This window comes from Oncorhynchus clarkii, chromosome 16 (assembly GCF_045791955.1).
Source record: "Oncorhynchus clarkii lewisi isolate Uvic-CL-2024 chromosome 16, UVic_Ocla_1.0, whole genome shotgun sequence".
Classification (NCBI taxonomy): domain Eukaryota; kingdom Metazoa; phylum Chordata; class Actinopteri; order Salmoniformes; family Salmonidae; genus Oncorhynchus; species Oncorhynchus clarkii.
The window spans coordinates 330,493-346,863 of record NC_092162.1 but is presented as its reverse complement, the minus strand read 5'-3'; the positions used below and the strand labels follow the sequence as shown (position 1 = coordinate 346,863).

The following is a 16,371-nucleotide window of genomic DNA, read 5'->3' as shown; positions in this document are numbered from 1 at the left end:
CGACCTGTGTTCTGCATTGTAAAGGTGTGACTGCGGACACTAACGGGTTGGGAGACAGACGACCTGTGTTCTGCATTGTAAAGGTGTGACTACGGACACTAACGGGTTGGGAGACAGACGACCTGTGTTCTGCATTGTAAAGGTGTGACTACGGACACTAACGGGTTGGGAGACAGACGACCTGTGTTCTGCATTGTAAAGGTGTGACTACGGACACTAACGGGTTGGGAGACAGACGACCTGTGTTCTGCATTGTAAAGGTGTGACTACGGACACTAACGGGTTGGGAGACAGACGACCTGTGTTCCGCATTGTAAAGGTGTGACTACGGACACTAACGGGTTGGGAGACAGACGACCTGTGTTCCGCATTGTAAAGGTGTGACTACGGACACTAACGGGTTGGGAGACAGACGACCTGTGTTCCGCATTGTAAAGGTGTGACTACGGACACTAACGGGTTGGGAGACAGACGACCTGTGTTCTGCATTGTAAAGGTGTGACTACGGACACTAACGGGTTGGGAGACAGACGACCTGTGTTCTGCATTGTAAAGGTGTGACTACGGACACTAACGGGTTGGGAGACAGACGACCTGTGTTCTGCATTGTAAAGGTGTGACTACGGACACTAACGGGTTGGGAGACAGACGACCTGTGTTCTGCATTGTAAAGGTGTGACTACGGACACTAACGGGTTGGGAGACAGACGACCTGTGTTCTGCATTGTAAAGGTGTGACTACGGACACGTTAGATTCTATAGCAGAGGCTGTGGTACAGCAAAGCCCAGAGCCACATCTGAATAAATAACTGATTTATTCTATCTTGTCCATGCTACTGGTTTTCACAGACAACGTAACGTGATAAAGAAGACTGCTGGTGATGCGCACCCCTCAGGTGAAACATGTAACAACAGCCTGAGCACACTGGACTGGAACCACCTATACAGATGGAACCATGTGTAACCATTGAATGTGTTATCTGACTAACACTAGTGCTCCCAAGTCAACATTACATGTCCACAGGTCACCTTTATAAGTGAGTGTTCCATTTTAAAAAAAATGATTAGGAAAAGTTTAACAGCAAACCTGTACACTAGAAGAGTGATAGTGTATTAGAGTACCAGAATACCAGTAGTATAGTGTATTAGAGTACCAGAATACCAGTAGTATAGTGATAGTATATAGGAGTACCAGAATACCAGTAGTATAGTGTATTAGAGTACCAGAATACCAGTAGTATAGTGATAGTATATAGGAGTACCAGAATACCAGTGATATAGGGTATTAGAGTACCAGAATACCAGTAGTATAGTGACAGTATATAGGAGTACTAGAATACCAGTAATATTGTGTATTAGAGTACCATAATACCAGTAGTATACTGTATTAGAGTACCAGTATACCAGTGATGTAGTGTATTAGAGTACCAGAATACCAGTAGTATAGTGTATTAGAGTACCAGAACACCAGTAGTATAGTGTATTAGAGTACCAGAATACCAGTGGTATAGTGATAGTGTATTAGAGTACCAGAATACCAGTGGTATAATGATAGTGTATTAGAGTACCAGGATACCAGTAGTATAGTGTATTAGAGTACCAGAATACCAGTAGTATAGTGACAGTGTATTAGACTACCAGAATACCAGTGGTATAGTGTATTAGAGTACCAGTATACCAGTGGTATTGTGTATGAGAGTACCAGAATACCAGTAGTATAGTGTATTAGAGTACCATAATACCAGTAATATAGTGTATTAGAGTATCAGTATACCAGTGGTATAGTGTATGAGAGTACCAGAATACCAGTAGTATAGTGTATTAGAGTACCAGAATACCAGTAATATAGTGTATGAGAGTACCAGTATACCAGTAGTATAGTGATAGTATATTAGAGTACCCATATACCAGTAGTATAGTGTATTAGAGTACCCATATACCAGTAGTATAGTGTATTAGAGTACCAGAATACCAGTAGTATAGTGTATTAGAGTACCAGTATACCAGTAGTATAGTGATAGTATATTAGAGTACCCGTTGTGTCCTTAAATCATCTACAAGTAATAAATAGTACTTTGGATCCATCCTACTTTAGGTTGATTCTGTATATCCCAGAGCCAGACTCTTACCACGACGGCCTGTATGTGATGAGGATGTTGGGTCCTGCTGTTTCTCTGGGTGCAACTGAGGGATCTGACGGTGAGTCTCTCTGGTCTCTCTGGTCAGGACAACTATCTCCTTGGCTCTGGCCGTCCCCCTGCTGGTACTTTGTGAGAGGAAAGAGGTGGTGAAGGGGGCGGGGTGGTCCTGAACCAAGAGGTCGCTGGGTGACGTCATGGAGGAGACATGCTCACTGGGCACTACAGGAAACACACAGATACACAGACAAGAGCTATAGTCAATGCATTTTTAAATACATAACAGGTGGCATATATTAACTCTCTGTTCATTATGAGTATAATATTGCAGACTTTTTACTCAATAGTTGTGTTTACCCATAGAAATGAGATGCTGTATATTTTGTGTTTACCACTGTTGGCTTGTATTTTCAGCATCCATTTCTTCATCATGAATCGGTTTGCTGTGTTGAGGAGGTACTCTGAGCCATCTCTTAAGCGCAGACTGAAACACTGTGGTTTCTTAGTGTTCTCTGGGGCTGAGACACATTCTGCTCCCGTCAGGGTTAGAGACAGGCCACACACACAGTTCTGGAGGACACAGGGACATTACTGGACAATTGTGTCCATTTGGGACTACTGAGAATAGAATTGTCTTCTGAAACATTGTAGAATAAATCACATTTCTGATCACTGTCAACTGGCGTCCCATCTCACAACACAAGGACAAGGACCTTACTGGAATAATTTATAAACACATGGTTTATATGGATGTTTCAAGATGTAACCATGAAGAGAGAACAAGACAGACATAAACCCATGTCTTATCCATCAGACAGCGCGACTGTGTTAGTGATGAGCGGGTTGACTCATAACCCGGGTTGATAACAAGTACGTTATCACCCACAGGAAACACATTGACACGTATTGTATCACCCACAGGAAACACATTAACACGTATGTTATCACCCACAGGAAACACATTGACACATGTATGTTATCACCCACAGGAAACACATTAACACGTATGTTATCACCCACAGGAAACACATTGACACGTATGTTATCACCCACAGGAAACACATTAACACATATGTTATAACCCACAGGAAACACATTAACACGTATGTTATAACCCACAGGAAACACATTGACACGTATATTATAAACCACAGGTAACACACTGAAACATGTATGAAAGACGACAAGTACCAGCAACCCCTATTTGACCTTTTATGTCTGAACTAGCGTCCAGCCTTGTCTCACCCTCAGTGTATCCTTTCTGTCTTGGTAGAAGCAGAGTGTCTGTTTGTAAAGCACTGCATGATGGGAGCTCCATGCTCGAGACCTGGCCTAGAATAGACAGACATATTAACTATCTGGAAACATGGCCTAGAAAAGACAGACACATTAACTAGATGTAAACATGGCCTAGAAAAGACAAACACCTTAACTAGATGTAGTCATGGCCTAGAAAAGACAGACACATTATCTATCTGGAAACATGGCCTAGAAAAGACAGACACATTATCTATCTGGAGACCAGACTTAGAACAGACAGACACATTATCTATCCGGAGACCAGACCTAGAACAGACAGACACATTAACTATCTGGAGACCAGGCCTAGAAAAGACAGACAGACACATTAACTCTCTGTAAATGTTGTAGATGTTGTAGTGTAGAGAGTAGATTTAATGGCTGTAGTATACAGTGTCAATGTAGTATAGTGTGTACATGATGGAGTATAGAGTTTAAATGGTGTACTGCCTGTAGTATAGAGTGTAAATGGTATAGTGTCTGTAGTATAGAGTGTAAATGTCGTATAGAGTGTAAATGTAGTATAGAGTGTAAATGATGTAGTGTCTGTAGTATAGAGTGTAAATGGTGTAGTGTCTGTAGTATAGAGTGTAAATGTAGTATAGAGTGTAAATGGTGTAGTGTCTGTAGTATAGAGTGTAAATGTAGTATAGAGTGTAAATATAGTATAGAGTGTAAATGGTGTAGTGTCTGTAGTATAGAGTGTAAATGTAGTATAGAGTGTAAATGGTGTAGTGTCTGTAGTATAGAGTGTAAATGTAGTTTAGAGTGTAAATGGTGTAGTGTCTGTAGTATAGAGTGTAAATGTAGTATAGAGTGTAAATTGTGTAGTGTCTGTAGTATAGAGTTTAAATGTGGTATAGAGTGTAAATGGTGTAGTGTCTGTAGTATAGAGTGTAAATGTAGTATAGAGTGTAAATGGTGTAGTGTCTGTAGTATAGAGTGTAAATTGTGTAGTGTCTGTAGTATAGAGTTTAAATGTAGTATAGAGTGTAAATGGTATAGTGTCTGTAGTATAGAGTGTAAATGTCGTATAGAGTGTAAATGTAGTATAGAGTGTAAATGATGTAGTGTCTGTAGTATAGAGTGTAAATGTAGTATAGAGTGTAAATGGTGTATAGAGTGTAAATGGTGTAGTGTCTGTAGTATAGAGTGTAAATGTAGTATAGAGTGTAAATGGTGTAGTGTCTGTAGTATAGAGTTTAAATGTGGTATAGAGTGTAAATGGTGTAGTGTCTGTAGTATAGAGTGTAAATGTAGTATAGAGTGTAAATGGTGTAGTGTCTGTAGTATAGAGTTTAAATGTGGTATAGAGTGTAAATGGTGTAGTGTCTGTAGTATAGAGCGTACATGTAGTATAGAGTGTAAATGGTGTAGTGTCTGTAGTATAGCGTGTAAATGGTGTAGTGTCTGTAGTACAGAGAGTACATGGTGTATTGTCTGTAGTATAGAATGTACATGGTTTATTGTCTGTAGTATAGAGTGTAACTATAGTATAGAGTGTAACTATAGTATAGAGTGTAACTATAGAATAGAGTGTAACTATAGAATAGAGTAACTATAGTGTAGTGTAACTATAGAATAGAGTGTAACTATAGAACAGAGTGTAGCTATAGAATAGAGTAACTATAGTATAGAGTGTAACTATAGTATAGAGTGTAGCTATAGTATAGAGTGTAACTATAGAACAGAGTGTAGCTATAGAATAGAGTAACTATAGTGTAGAGTGTAACTATAGTATAGTGTAACTATAGTATAGAGTGTAACTATATAACAGAGTGTAACTATAGTATAGAGTGTAACTATAGTATAGTATAACTATAGTATAGTGTAACTATAGTATAGAGTGTAACTATAGAATAGAGTGTAGCTATAGTATAGAGTGTAACTATAGAACAGAGTGTAGCTATAGAATAGAGTAACTATAGTGTAGAGTGTAACTATAGTATAGTGTAACTATAGTATAGAGTGTAACTATAGAACAGAGTGTAACTATAGTATAGAGTGTAACTATAGAATAGAGTGTAACTATAGAATAGAGTAACTATAGCGTAGAGTGTAACTATAGTGTAGAGTGTAACTATAGTATAGTATAACTATAGTATAGTGTAACTATAGTATAGAGTGTAACTATAGTATAGAGTGTAACTATAGAATAGTGTAACTATAGTATAGAGTGTAACTATAGTATAGAGTGTAACTATAGTATAGAGTTTAACTATAGAATAGTGTAACTATAGTATAGAGTGTAACTATAGAATAGAGTAACTATAGTATAGAGTGTAACTATAGAATAGAATATAACTATAGTATAGAGTGTAACTATAGAATAGAGTATAACTATAGTATAGAGTGTAACTATAGTATAGAGTGTAACTATAGTATAGAGTGTAACTATAGTATAGTATAACTATAGTATAGTGTAACTATAGTATAGAGTGTAACTATAGTATAGAGTGTACCTATAGTATAGTATAACTATAATATAGTGTAACTATAGTATAGAGTGTAACTATAGTATAGTATAACTATAGTATAGAGTGTAACTATAGTATAGTATAACTATAGTATAGTGTAACTATAGTATAGAGTGTAACTATAGTATAGTATAACTATAGTATAGAGTGTAACTATAGTATAGTATAACTATAGTATAGTGTACCTATAGTATAGAGTGTAACTATAGTATAGAGTGTAACTATAGTATAGAGTGTACCTATAGTATAGAGTGTAACTATAGTATAGAGTGTAACTATAGTATAGAGTGTAACTATAGAATAGAGTGTAACTATAGTATAGAGTGTAACTATAGAATAGAGTATAACTATAGTGTAGAGTGTAACTATAGTATAGTATAACTATAGTATAGTGTAACTATAGTATAGAGTGTAACTATAGTATAGAGTGTAACTATAGTATAGAGTGTAACTATAGTATAGAGTGTAACTATAGTATAGAGTGTAACTATAGAATAGAGTATAACTATAGAATAGAGTAACTATAGTATAGAGTGTAACTATAGTATAGAGTGTAACTATAGAATAGAGTATAACTATAGAATAGAGTAACTATAGTATAGAGTGTAACTATAGTATAGAGTGTAACTATAGTATAGAGTGTAACTACAGTATAGAGTGTAACTATAGTATAGAGCATAAATATAGTGCAGAGGGTAAATGTTGTAGTGTCTGTAGTATTGTGTAGTACAGACTATACATGTTGTAGTGTCTAGCACAGAGTGTAAACATTGTACTATACAGTGCACATGTGTTGTAGAGTGTAAATCTTGTAGTGTATAGTGTAAATGTTTTAGTATAGAATGTAAATGTAGTGTGTAGTGTAAATGTAGTATGGAGTTTAAATGTTGGAGTGCAGAGTGTAACTTTTGGAGTATAGAGTGTAAATGTAGCATTGAGTGTACATTTTGTATAGTGTGTAAATGTAGTATTGAGTGTAAATGTAGTATTGAGTGTAAATGTAACACAGAGTGTAAATGTAATATAGAGTGTAAATGGAGTATAAAGCATAAATGTAGTAGTATCGGTTGTAAATGTAGTATAAATGCAATATCTGTTGTATTGTTCCCCTCTCACCTTCTTCCCTCCCAGCTGCAGCTTGTGTTTCCTCTCCAGAGTTCCCTCCATCGTCTGCAGCTCAGACCCACTCCCATTCTGATGACAGGTCTGAAAGAAATACATGACCAAAGAGATCAATACATCCCAATATCAGCTAGAGATCAATATATCAGCTAGAGATCAATACATCCCAATATCAGCTAGAGATCAATATATCCTAATATCAGCTAGAGATCAATATATCAGCTAGAGATCAATACATCCTAATATCAGCTAGAGATCAATATATCAGCTAGAGATCAACACATCCTAATATCAGCTAGAGATCAATACATCCCAATATCAGCTAGAGATCAATATATCCTAATATCAGCCAGAGATCAATACATCAGCTAGAGATCAATACATCCTAATATCAGCTAGAGATCAATATATCCTAATATCAGCCAGAGATCAATACATCAGCTAGAGATCAATACATCCTAATATCAGCTAGAGATCAATACATCCAATTATCAGCTAGAGATCAATATATACTAATATCAGCTAGAGATCAACACATCCCAATATCAGCCAGAGATCAACACATCCCAATATCAGCTAGAGATCAATACATCCCAATATCAGCCAGAGATCAATACATCCCAATATCAGCCAGAGATCAACACATCCCAATATCAGCCAGAGATCAACACATCCCAATATCAGCTAGAGATCAATACATCCCAATATCAGCCAGAGATCAATACATCCTAATATCAGCTAGAGATCAATATATCCCAATATCAGCCAGAGATCAATACATCCCAATATCAGCTAGAGATCAACACATCCCAATATCAGCTAGAGATCAATATATCCTAATATCAGCCAGAGATCAATACATCCCAATATCAGCTAGAGATCAATACATCCTAATATCAGCCAGAGATCAATACATCCTAATATCAGCTAGAGATCAATATATCCTAATATCAGCTAGAGATCAATATATCCCAATATCAGCCAGAGATCAACACATCCCAATATCAGCCAGAGATCAATACATCCTAATATCAGCTAGAGATCAATACATCCTAATATCAGCTAGAGATCAATACATCCCAATATCAGCCAGAGATCAACACATCCTAATATCAGCTAGAGATCAATACATCCTAATATCAGCTAGAGATCAATAAATCCTAATATCAGCTAGAGATCAATATATCCTAATATCAGCTAGAGATCAATATATCCCAATATCAGCCAGAGATCAACACATCCCAATATCAGCCAGAGATCAATACATCCTAATATCAGCTAGAGATCAATACATCCTAATATCAGCTAGAGATCAATATATCCTAATATCAGCCAGAGATCAATACATCCCAATATCAGCTAGAGATCAATACATCCTAATATCAGCCAGAGATCAATACATCCTAATATCAGCTAGAGATCAATATATCCTAATATCAGCTAGAGATCAATATATCCCAATATCAGCCAGAGATCAACACATCCCAATATCAGCCAGAGATCAATACATCCTAATATCAGCTAGAGATCAATACATCCTAATATCAGCTAGAGATCAATATATCCTAATATCAGCCAGAGATCAATACATCCCAATATCAGCTAGAGATCAATACATCCTAATATCAGCTAGAGATCAACACATCCCAATATCAGCTAGAGATCAACACATCCTAATATCAGCTAGAGATCAATATATCCCAATGTCAGCCAGAGATCAACACATCAATATATCAGCTAGAGATCAACACATCCTAATATCAGCTAGAGATCAATATATCCTAATATCAGCCAGAGATCAATACATCCCAATATCAGCTAGAGATCAATACATCCTAATATCAGCTAGAGATCAACACATCCCAATATCAGCCAGAGATCAACACATCCTAATATCAGCCAGAGATCAATACATCCTAATATCAGCCAGAGATCAACACATCCCAATATCAGCCAGAGATCAATACATCCCAGTATCAGCCAGAGATCAACACATCCCAATATCAGCCAGAGATCAACACATCCCAATATCAGCCAGAGATCAACACATCCCAATATCAGCCAGAGATCAACACATCCCAATATCAGCCAGAGATCAACACATCCCAACCAGACACAAAAATGTAACTTTTATTCACTCAATAGAAAAGGCACAAGATGCCTAACTAGCTGACTAACTAGAGGACTAACCAGACTTACCAGATGGCTAACCAGATGGCTAACAAGATGACTAACTAGCTGACTAACTAGTTGACTAACCAGAGGACTAACTAGATTACTAACCAGATTGCTAACTCAATGAACAACTAGCTGACTAACTAGTTTACTAACTAGAGCACTAACTAGATGACTAACTAGATGACTAACTAGATGACTAACTAGATGACTAACTAGATGGCTAACTAGATGACTAACCAGATGACTAACTAGATGACTAACTAGCTGTATGACTGTGTTGTCTTTTCCTCCAGGTCACCCTCCATAGTGCCACATTGTCCCCCTGTGGCCAGTCTCTGTCCCTGCTCCTCCAGGCCTCTCACCATAGTGCCACATCGCCCCCCTGTGGCCAGACTCTCTCCATGCTTTTCCATGACACCTTCCAGAGTGCCACAACTTGTAGCTCGCTGATTGTTTCCGTGCAGACCCATGTGGACAGACAGCAGACTCATTGATGGGTCCTGGAGAGAGGGGAGAGGTCCTCTCAGGGTCAAGATTGACATTCACTGAGTTTATTTACAAGTATTTGCTGAATGGAGTCATTTGTCTGTTACTGTCAAGCGAAAATTGATAACAGTTGTACATAAAAAAGAGTGAAACAGTGATAAGAAATACAACTGAAACAGCAGAGTAGAGACAGCAGAGTAGAGACAGTAGAGACAGCAGAGTAGAGACAGTAGAGTAGACAGCAGAGTAGAGACAGCAGAATAGAAACAGTAGAGTAGAGACAGTAGAGTAGAAACAGTAGAGTAGAGACAGCAGAGTAGAGCCAGTAGAGAAGAGACAGCAGACTAGAGACAGCAGAGTAGAGACAGTAGAGTAGAGACAGCAGAGTAGAGACAGCAGAGTAGAGACAGTAGAGTAGAGACAGCAGAGTAGAGACAGCAGAGTAGAGACAGCAGAGTAGAGACAGTAGAGTAGACAGCAGAGTAGAGACAGCATAATAGAAACAGTAGAGTAGAGACAGTAGAGTAGAAACAGTAGAGTAGAGACAGCAGAGTAGAGACAGTAGAGATAGCAGACTAGATACAGTAGAGACAGCAGAGTAGAGACAGTAGAGGCAGTAGAGTAGAGAAGGCAGAGCAGAGACAGCAGAGTAGAGACAGCAGAGTAGAGACAGTATAGTAGAGACAGTATAGTAGAGACAGCAGAGTAGAGACAGTAGAGTAGAGACAGTATAGTAGAGACAGTATAGTGGAGACAGTAGAGTAGAGACAGTAGAGTAGAGACAGCAGACTAGAGACAGCAGAGTAGAGACAGTAGAGACAGTAGAGACAGTAGAGTAGAGACAGTAGAGACAGTAGAGACAGCAGAGTAGAGACAGCAGAGTAGAGACAGTAGAGTAGAGACAGTAGAGTATAGACAGTAGAGTAGAGACAGCAGAGTAGAGACAGCAGAGTAGAGACAGCAGAGTAGAGACAGTAGAGACAGCAGACTAGAGACAGCAGAGTAGAGACAGTAGAGACAGCAGACTAGAGACAGCAGAGTAGAGACAGTAGAGACAGTAGAGACAGTAGCGACAGTAGAGACAGCAGAGTAGAGACAGCAGTAGAGTAGAGACAGTAGAGTAGAGACAGCAGAGTAGAGACAGCAGAGTAGAGACAGTAGAGTAGATACAGCAGAGTGGAGACAGTAGAGACAGAGTAGAGACAGAAGAGTAGAGACAGAAGAGTAGAGACAGTAGAGTAGAGACAGTAGAGTAGAGACAGTAGAGCAGAGAAAACAGTAGCTCAGTGATCTCTGAGGTCAAAGTCAGTGAGCCTGTCAAAAGTAGACCTCACCTTTGGACAACCTGTGTCCTCCATCTTCTCCTCCTCATCCTCTTCCTCCTCCTCTCTATACTGGTAGATATATCTCTTCTGGTCCTCCATTTCCGGCAGCTTGACTGGTTCTGCTGCCGTTTCATTGACCAGTGGTGTGGTCCTCCAGGGTTGGTCCTGAATAGGGAAAGCTGCCCAGGACCTCATGTCTCTGTTAGCCAGCATAGGGAGCTCTTCTCTGGAGTTAGGGTCTTGGCTAAAGCCCTGGTCCTGGTTCTGGTCCTGGTTGTACCCCAGTAGGGTTTGGAGGGAGGAGGGGAGTGTGAATTCAGCCACCAGAAGGTTAGGGGCAGAAGTTGTTATCAGCTTTCTGTAGGGGGTAGCCTGGGGCTGGGCCTGGGGGGGTGAGAGGGGGTCTGTGGTCAGTCCTGGGGTGTTGCTACTTCCCCCCTCCTTCTCCTCTTGGTGTGGCTGGTACATGATGTCAGAGGAGATACTCTGTCTGTAGCCATTGCTATGGTTCCAGATGTCCTCCAGCTCCTCCTCTACCTCCTCAAACTGCTGGTGGTCTGGATGGATGGTGAGGTCGGGGTCGAGCGGATCAGAGTCGAGTTCTGTCTCTGTCTGGTGGTGTCTGTTTCTGGGTGTTGTTTTTGTCTCTGGGTGGGCAGGAGCTGGGGTTTCTGTGGGATTTTCCCTGGGTGTGGACACAGCCTCCATGCGCCCCTCCTCCAGAGACACTAGCCTCCCCACCACAGTCCTCATGGGCTGGGGCTCTTGGAGAACATCAGGTGCATTGAGCTTCAAGCTCCCAGAGTTGGAGACACCAGAGATGCCAGAGTCCATAGAGTCTTGCATCATACTCCCTAACCCACTGACCTTCAGATTCACAACCATCTGAGAAGCCTGGCTGGTCTCCTGGAGGTCAACACTCTCTCTATGGGTCTTCAACCTATGATGGTACTGGTGTCCATTGAGGTCCTGAATGAGGCACTCGTGGTTCTGATAGGCTGAGGAGGGACAGGGGTCCTTGCTCTCATGGTTCTTATAGGCTGAGGATGGACAGGGGTCCTTGCGCTCATGGTTCTGATAGGCTGAGGAGGGACAGGGGTCCTTGCGCTCATGGTTCTGATAGGCTGAGGAGGGACAGGGGTCCTTGCGCTCATGGCTCTGATAGGCTGAGGAGGGACAGGGGTCCTTGCGCTCATGGTTCTGATAGGCTGAGGAGGGACAGGGGTCCTTGCTCTCATGGTTCTGATAGGCTGAGGAGGAACAGGGGTCCTTGCTCTTTACAATAGGACTTCTACTAACCATGGTCGTTTCCATGTAATTGTAATGGTCTCGGTTCATTGGAGTGGGACTCTTTAGGCAATAAGCTGTGATTGGTGGTTGCTTGCTGAAGATGAGCTCCGACCACTCTTGCTCAGGCTCCTGGAGTACGGTCTGGATCTGTGATAGGGATAGGTCATTGCTTGATACGTTCTGATCCCAGTCCTCATCCAGGGCAGGAGGAGGAGGAGGAGGAAAATCTGTATCTAGATTAGACAGAGGCTCTAGCTGAACAGCCTGTGTCAATGGCTTTGTCTGTTTTAGTATTTGTGTCGGTGTCTGTCTCAGTAGTGGCTGTGTCTGTGTCAGTAATGGTTGTGTCTGTGTCTGTATCTGTGTCAGTAGTGGTTGTGTCTGTGTCGGTAGTGGTTGTGTCTTTGTCAGTAGTGGCTGTGTCAGTGTCAGTGTCAGTAGTGGCTGTGTCTGTATCTGTGTCATTGTTTCATATCTGTAAGTAGTGACGGCCTCATTGTCTGGTCCTCTGTGCGTGTCTGAGGGAGGGGAGCGGGTATGTTTGAAAGAGCTGAGGGCTGCATGTGTCTCTGTGTGAGGGTTGGGATTGAGGTTTGGGTTGGGGGTTCCCCTGTGTTCTGGGAGTCCTATAGTGATGACATCCTGTATACTGGGGATCAACCTCATGTCTTTGGAGAGGTCGAAGGTCAAAACAGACCCCAGAGACAGGAACCTGCAGTGGCTCCTCACCTGGCCCCTGGGTGGAGCTATAGAGACTGCCTCTGTCACTGCATAGGGGCTGACAGTGGAGACCCCAGAACATTCATCTTCAATATCCCTGGCCAATGGGTTATCCATGTAGTCCACGAGTTCCACCCCCTGCCCTGGCCCCACCCCCTCGGCCTTTAATAGGCTCTTCTTCTTCCTCCGGCCCTCCTTCATTGGCCAGGTCTGGGTGTCGTACAGCGTGATTTGCTGGGGTGCAGCTTCAGCAGGACATGCCACCTCTGTCTGCTCCTCCCCCTCTACAACCATGATTTTCTGAATGGTTTGGCGGCCAGCGTCTCTCTTCCTTCTCCTCTTCTTGCTCCTTATCTTCAGACTAGAGAAGATGGAGGTGTTCTTGGGCAGGGAGGAGGAGAAAGAGACGCAAGATTGAGGAGCCCCGGAGGAGGAGGAGGAGGGGGATGAAGAGGAGGAGGTCTTGGTGTGGAGGCGGGGCAGTAAAATACTCTCGTATACAGGAGCTGATGTCATGTTGTTGTCCTTTAAATAGAGGAGGACAGTACACAGGTTTAGACAGGAGAGAAGGAGATATGATTAGAGACAGGGTTAGAGAGGGAAGGGAGAGGAGAGGAGGAGATAAGAAAAGAGACGGGGTTAGAGATGGAGAGGAGAAGAGAGGAGAGGAGTGGAGAGGAGAGAGGATATTAGACAGGAAAAGAGAGGGAGAGGAGAGGAGGGGCGGAGATAAGAGAGGAGACAGGGATAGAGAGGAGACAGGGATGGAGAAGAAGAGGAGAAGAAAGGAGGGAAGAGGAGGAGAGAGGATATTAGACAGGAATAGAGAGGGAGAGGAGGGGAGGGGCTGAGATAAGAGAGGAGACAGGGAGGAGAAGAGACAGGGATGGAGAGGGAGAGGAGAGGAGACAGGGTTAGAGAGGGCGAGGAGAGGAGACAGGGTTAGAGAGGGCGAGGAGAGGAAACAGGGTTAGAGAGGGCGAGGAGAGGAGACAGGGATAGAGAGGGAGAGGAGAGGAGACAGGGTTAGAGAGTGAGAGGAGAGGAGACAGGGATAGAGAGGGAGAGGAGAAGAGACAGGGATGGAGAGGGAGAGGGGACAGGGATAGAGAGGGAGAGGAGAGGAGACAGGGATAGAGAAGGAGAGGAGAGGAGACAGGGATAGAGAGGGAGAGGGAGAGGAGACAGGGATAGAGAGGGAGAGGAGAGGAGACAGGGTTAGAGAGGGAGAGGAGAGGAGACAGGGATAGAGAGGGAGAGGAGAAGAAACAGGGATAGAGAGGGAGAGGAGAGGAGACAGGGATAGAGAGGGAGAGGAGAAAGGGATAGAGAGGGACAGGAGAAGAGACAGGGATAGAGAGGGAGAGGAGACAGGGATAGAGAGGGAGAGGAGAGGAGACGGGGTTAGAGAGGGAGAGGAGACAGGGATAGAGAGGGAGAGGAGAGGAGACAGGGTTAGAGAGGGAGAGGAGAGGAGACAGGGTTAGAGAGGGAGAGGAGAAGAGACAGGGATAGAGAGGGAGAGGAGACAGTGATAGAGAGGGAGAGGAGACAGGGATAGAGAGGGAGAGGAGACAGGGATAGAGAGGGAGAGGAGAGGAGACAGGGATAGAGAAGGAAAGGAGAGGAGACATTGCTAGAGAGGGAGAGGAGACAGGGCTAGAGAGGGAGAGGAGAAGGGACATGGATAGAGAGGGAGAGGAGAAGAGACAGGGTTAGAGAGGGAGAGGAGAAGAGACAGGAATAGAAAGGGAGAGGAGAAGAGACAGGGATAGAGAGGGAGAGGAGAAGAAACAGGGTTAGAGAGGGAGAGGAGAAGAGACAGGGATGGAGAGGGAGAGGAGAAGAGACAGGGTTAGAGAGGGAGAGGAGAGGAGACAGGGTTGGAGAGGGAGAGGAGAAGAGACAGGGTTAGAGAGGGAGAGGAGAAGAAACAGGGTTAGAGAGGGAGAGGAGACAGGGATAGAGAGAGAGAGGAGAAGAGACAGGGTTAGAGAGGAGGAGGAGAAGAGACAGGGTTAGAGAGGGAGGGGAGAGGAGACAGGGTTAGAGAGGAAGAGGAGAAGAGACAGGGTTAGAGAGGAAGAGGAGAAGGGACAGGGATAGAGAGGTAGAGGAGAAAGGGATAGAAAGGGAGAGGAGAAGAGACAGGGTTAGAGAGGAAGAGGAGAAGAGACAGGGTTAGAGAGGGAGAGGAGAGGAGACAGGGTTAGAAAGGGAGAGGAGAAGAGACAGGGTAAGAGAGGGAGAGGAGATAGGGATAGAGAGGGAGAGGAGACAGGGAATGAGAGGGAGAGGAGAGGAGACCGGGTTAGAGAGGGAGAGGAGACAGGGATAGAGAGGGAGAGGAGAGGAGAGGAGACAGGGATAGAGAAGGAGAGGAGACAGGGATAGAGAGGGAGAGGAGAGGAGCCAGAGATAGAGAGGGAGAGGAGACAGGGATAGAGAGGGAGAGGAGAGGAGACAGGGTTAGAGAAGGAGAGGAGACAGGGATAGAGAGGGAGAGGAGAGGATACAGGGATAGAGAGGGAGAGGAGAGGAGACAGGGTTAGAAAGGGAGAGGAGAAGAGACAGGGTAAGAGAGGGAGAGGAGAGGAGACTGATATAGAGAGGGAGAGGAGACAGGGATAGAGAGGGAGAGGAGAGGAGACGGGGATAGAGAAGGAGACGAGACAGGGATAGAGAGGGAGAGGAGACAGGGATAGAGAGGGAGAGGAAAGGAGACAGGGATAGAGAGGGAGAGGAAAGGAGACAGGGTTAGAGAGGGAGAGGAGAGGAGACAGGGTTAGAGAGGGAGAGGAGACAGGGATAGAGAGGGAGAGGAGAAGAGACATGGATAGAGAGGGAGAGGAGAGGAGACAGGGTTAGAGAGGGAGAGGAGAGGAGACAGGGTTAGAGAGGGAGAGGAGAAGAGACAGGGATAGAGAGGGAGAGGAGAAGAGACAGAGATAGAGAGGGAGAGGAGACAGGGATAGAGAGGGAGAGGAGAGGAGACAGGGATAGAGAACGAGAGGAGAGGAGACGGGGATAGAGAAGGAGAGGAGACAGGGATAGAGAGGGAGAGGAGACAGGGATAGAGAGGGAGAGGAAAGGAGACAGGGATAGAGAGGGAGAGGAAATGAGACAGGGTTAGAGAGGGAGAGGAGAGGAGACAGGGTTAGAGAGGGAGAGGAGAGGAGACAGGGTTAGAGAGGGAGAGGAGACAGGGATAGAGAGGGAGAGGAGACAGGGATAGAGAGGGAGAGGAGAAGAGACATGGATAGAGAGGGAGAGGAGAGGAGACAGGGTTAGAAAGGGAGAGGAGAAGAGACAGGGTAAGAGAGGGAGAGGAGAGGA

The 16,371-nt window shown here is 43.4% G+C and overlaps 1 protein-coding gene across 1 annotated transcript in view; it reads right to left on the bottom strand.

Annotated features, from left to right (window-relative positions):
- Positions 1-16,371, bottom strand: part of LOC139367817 (uncharacterized) — a 97,281-nt gene that overhangs the window by 7,800 nt on the left and 73,110 nt on the right. Inside the window, exons 9-14 of the mRNA XM_071106155.1 lie at positions 11,035-13,560; positions 9,577-9,714; positions 7,031-7,108; positions 3,384-3,470; positions 2,531-2,708; positions 2,130-2,360 (exon numbers count right to left, since the gene is read on the bottom strand). Coding sequence (XP_070962256.1) covers positions 2,130-2,360; positions 2,531-2,708; positions 3,384-3,470; positions 7,031-7,108; positions 9,577-9,714; positions 11,035-13,560 — 3,238 coding nt within the window. The remainder of the gene's footprint in view (positions 1-2,129; positions 2,361-2,530; positions 2,709-3,383; positions 3,471-7,030; positions 7,109-9,576; positions 9,715-11,034; positions 13,561-16,371) is intronic.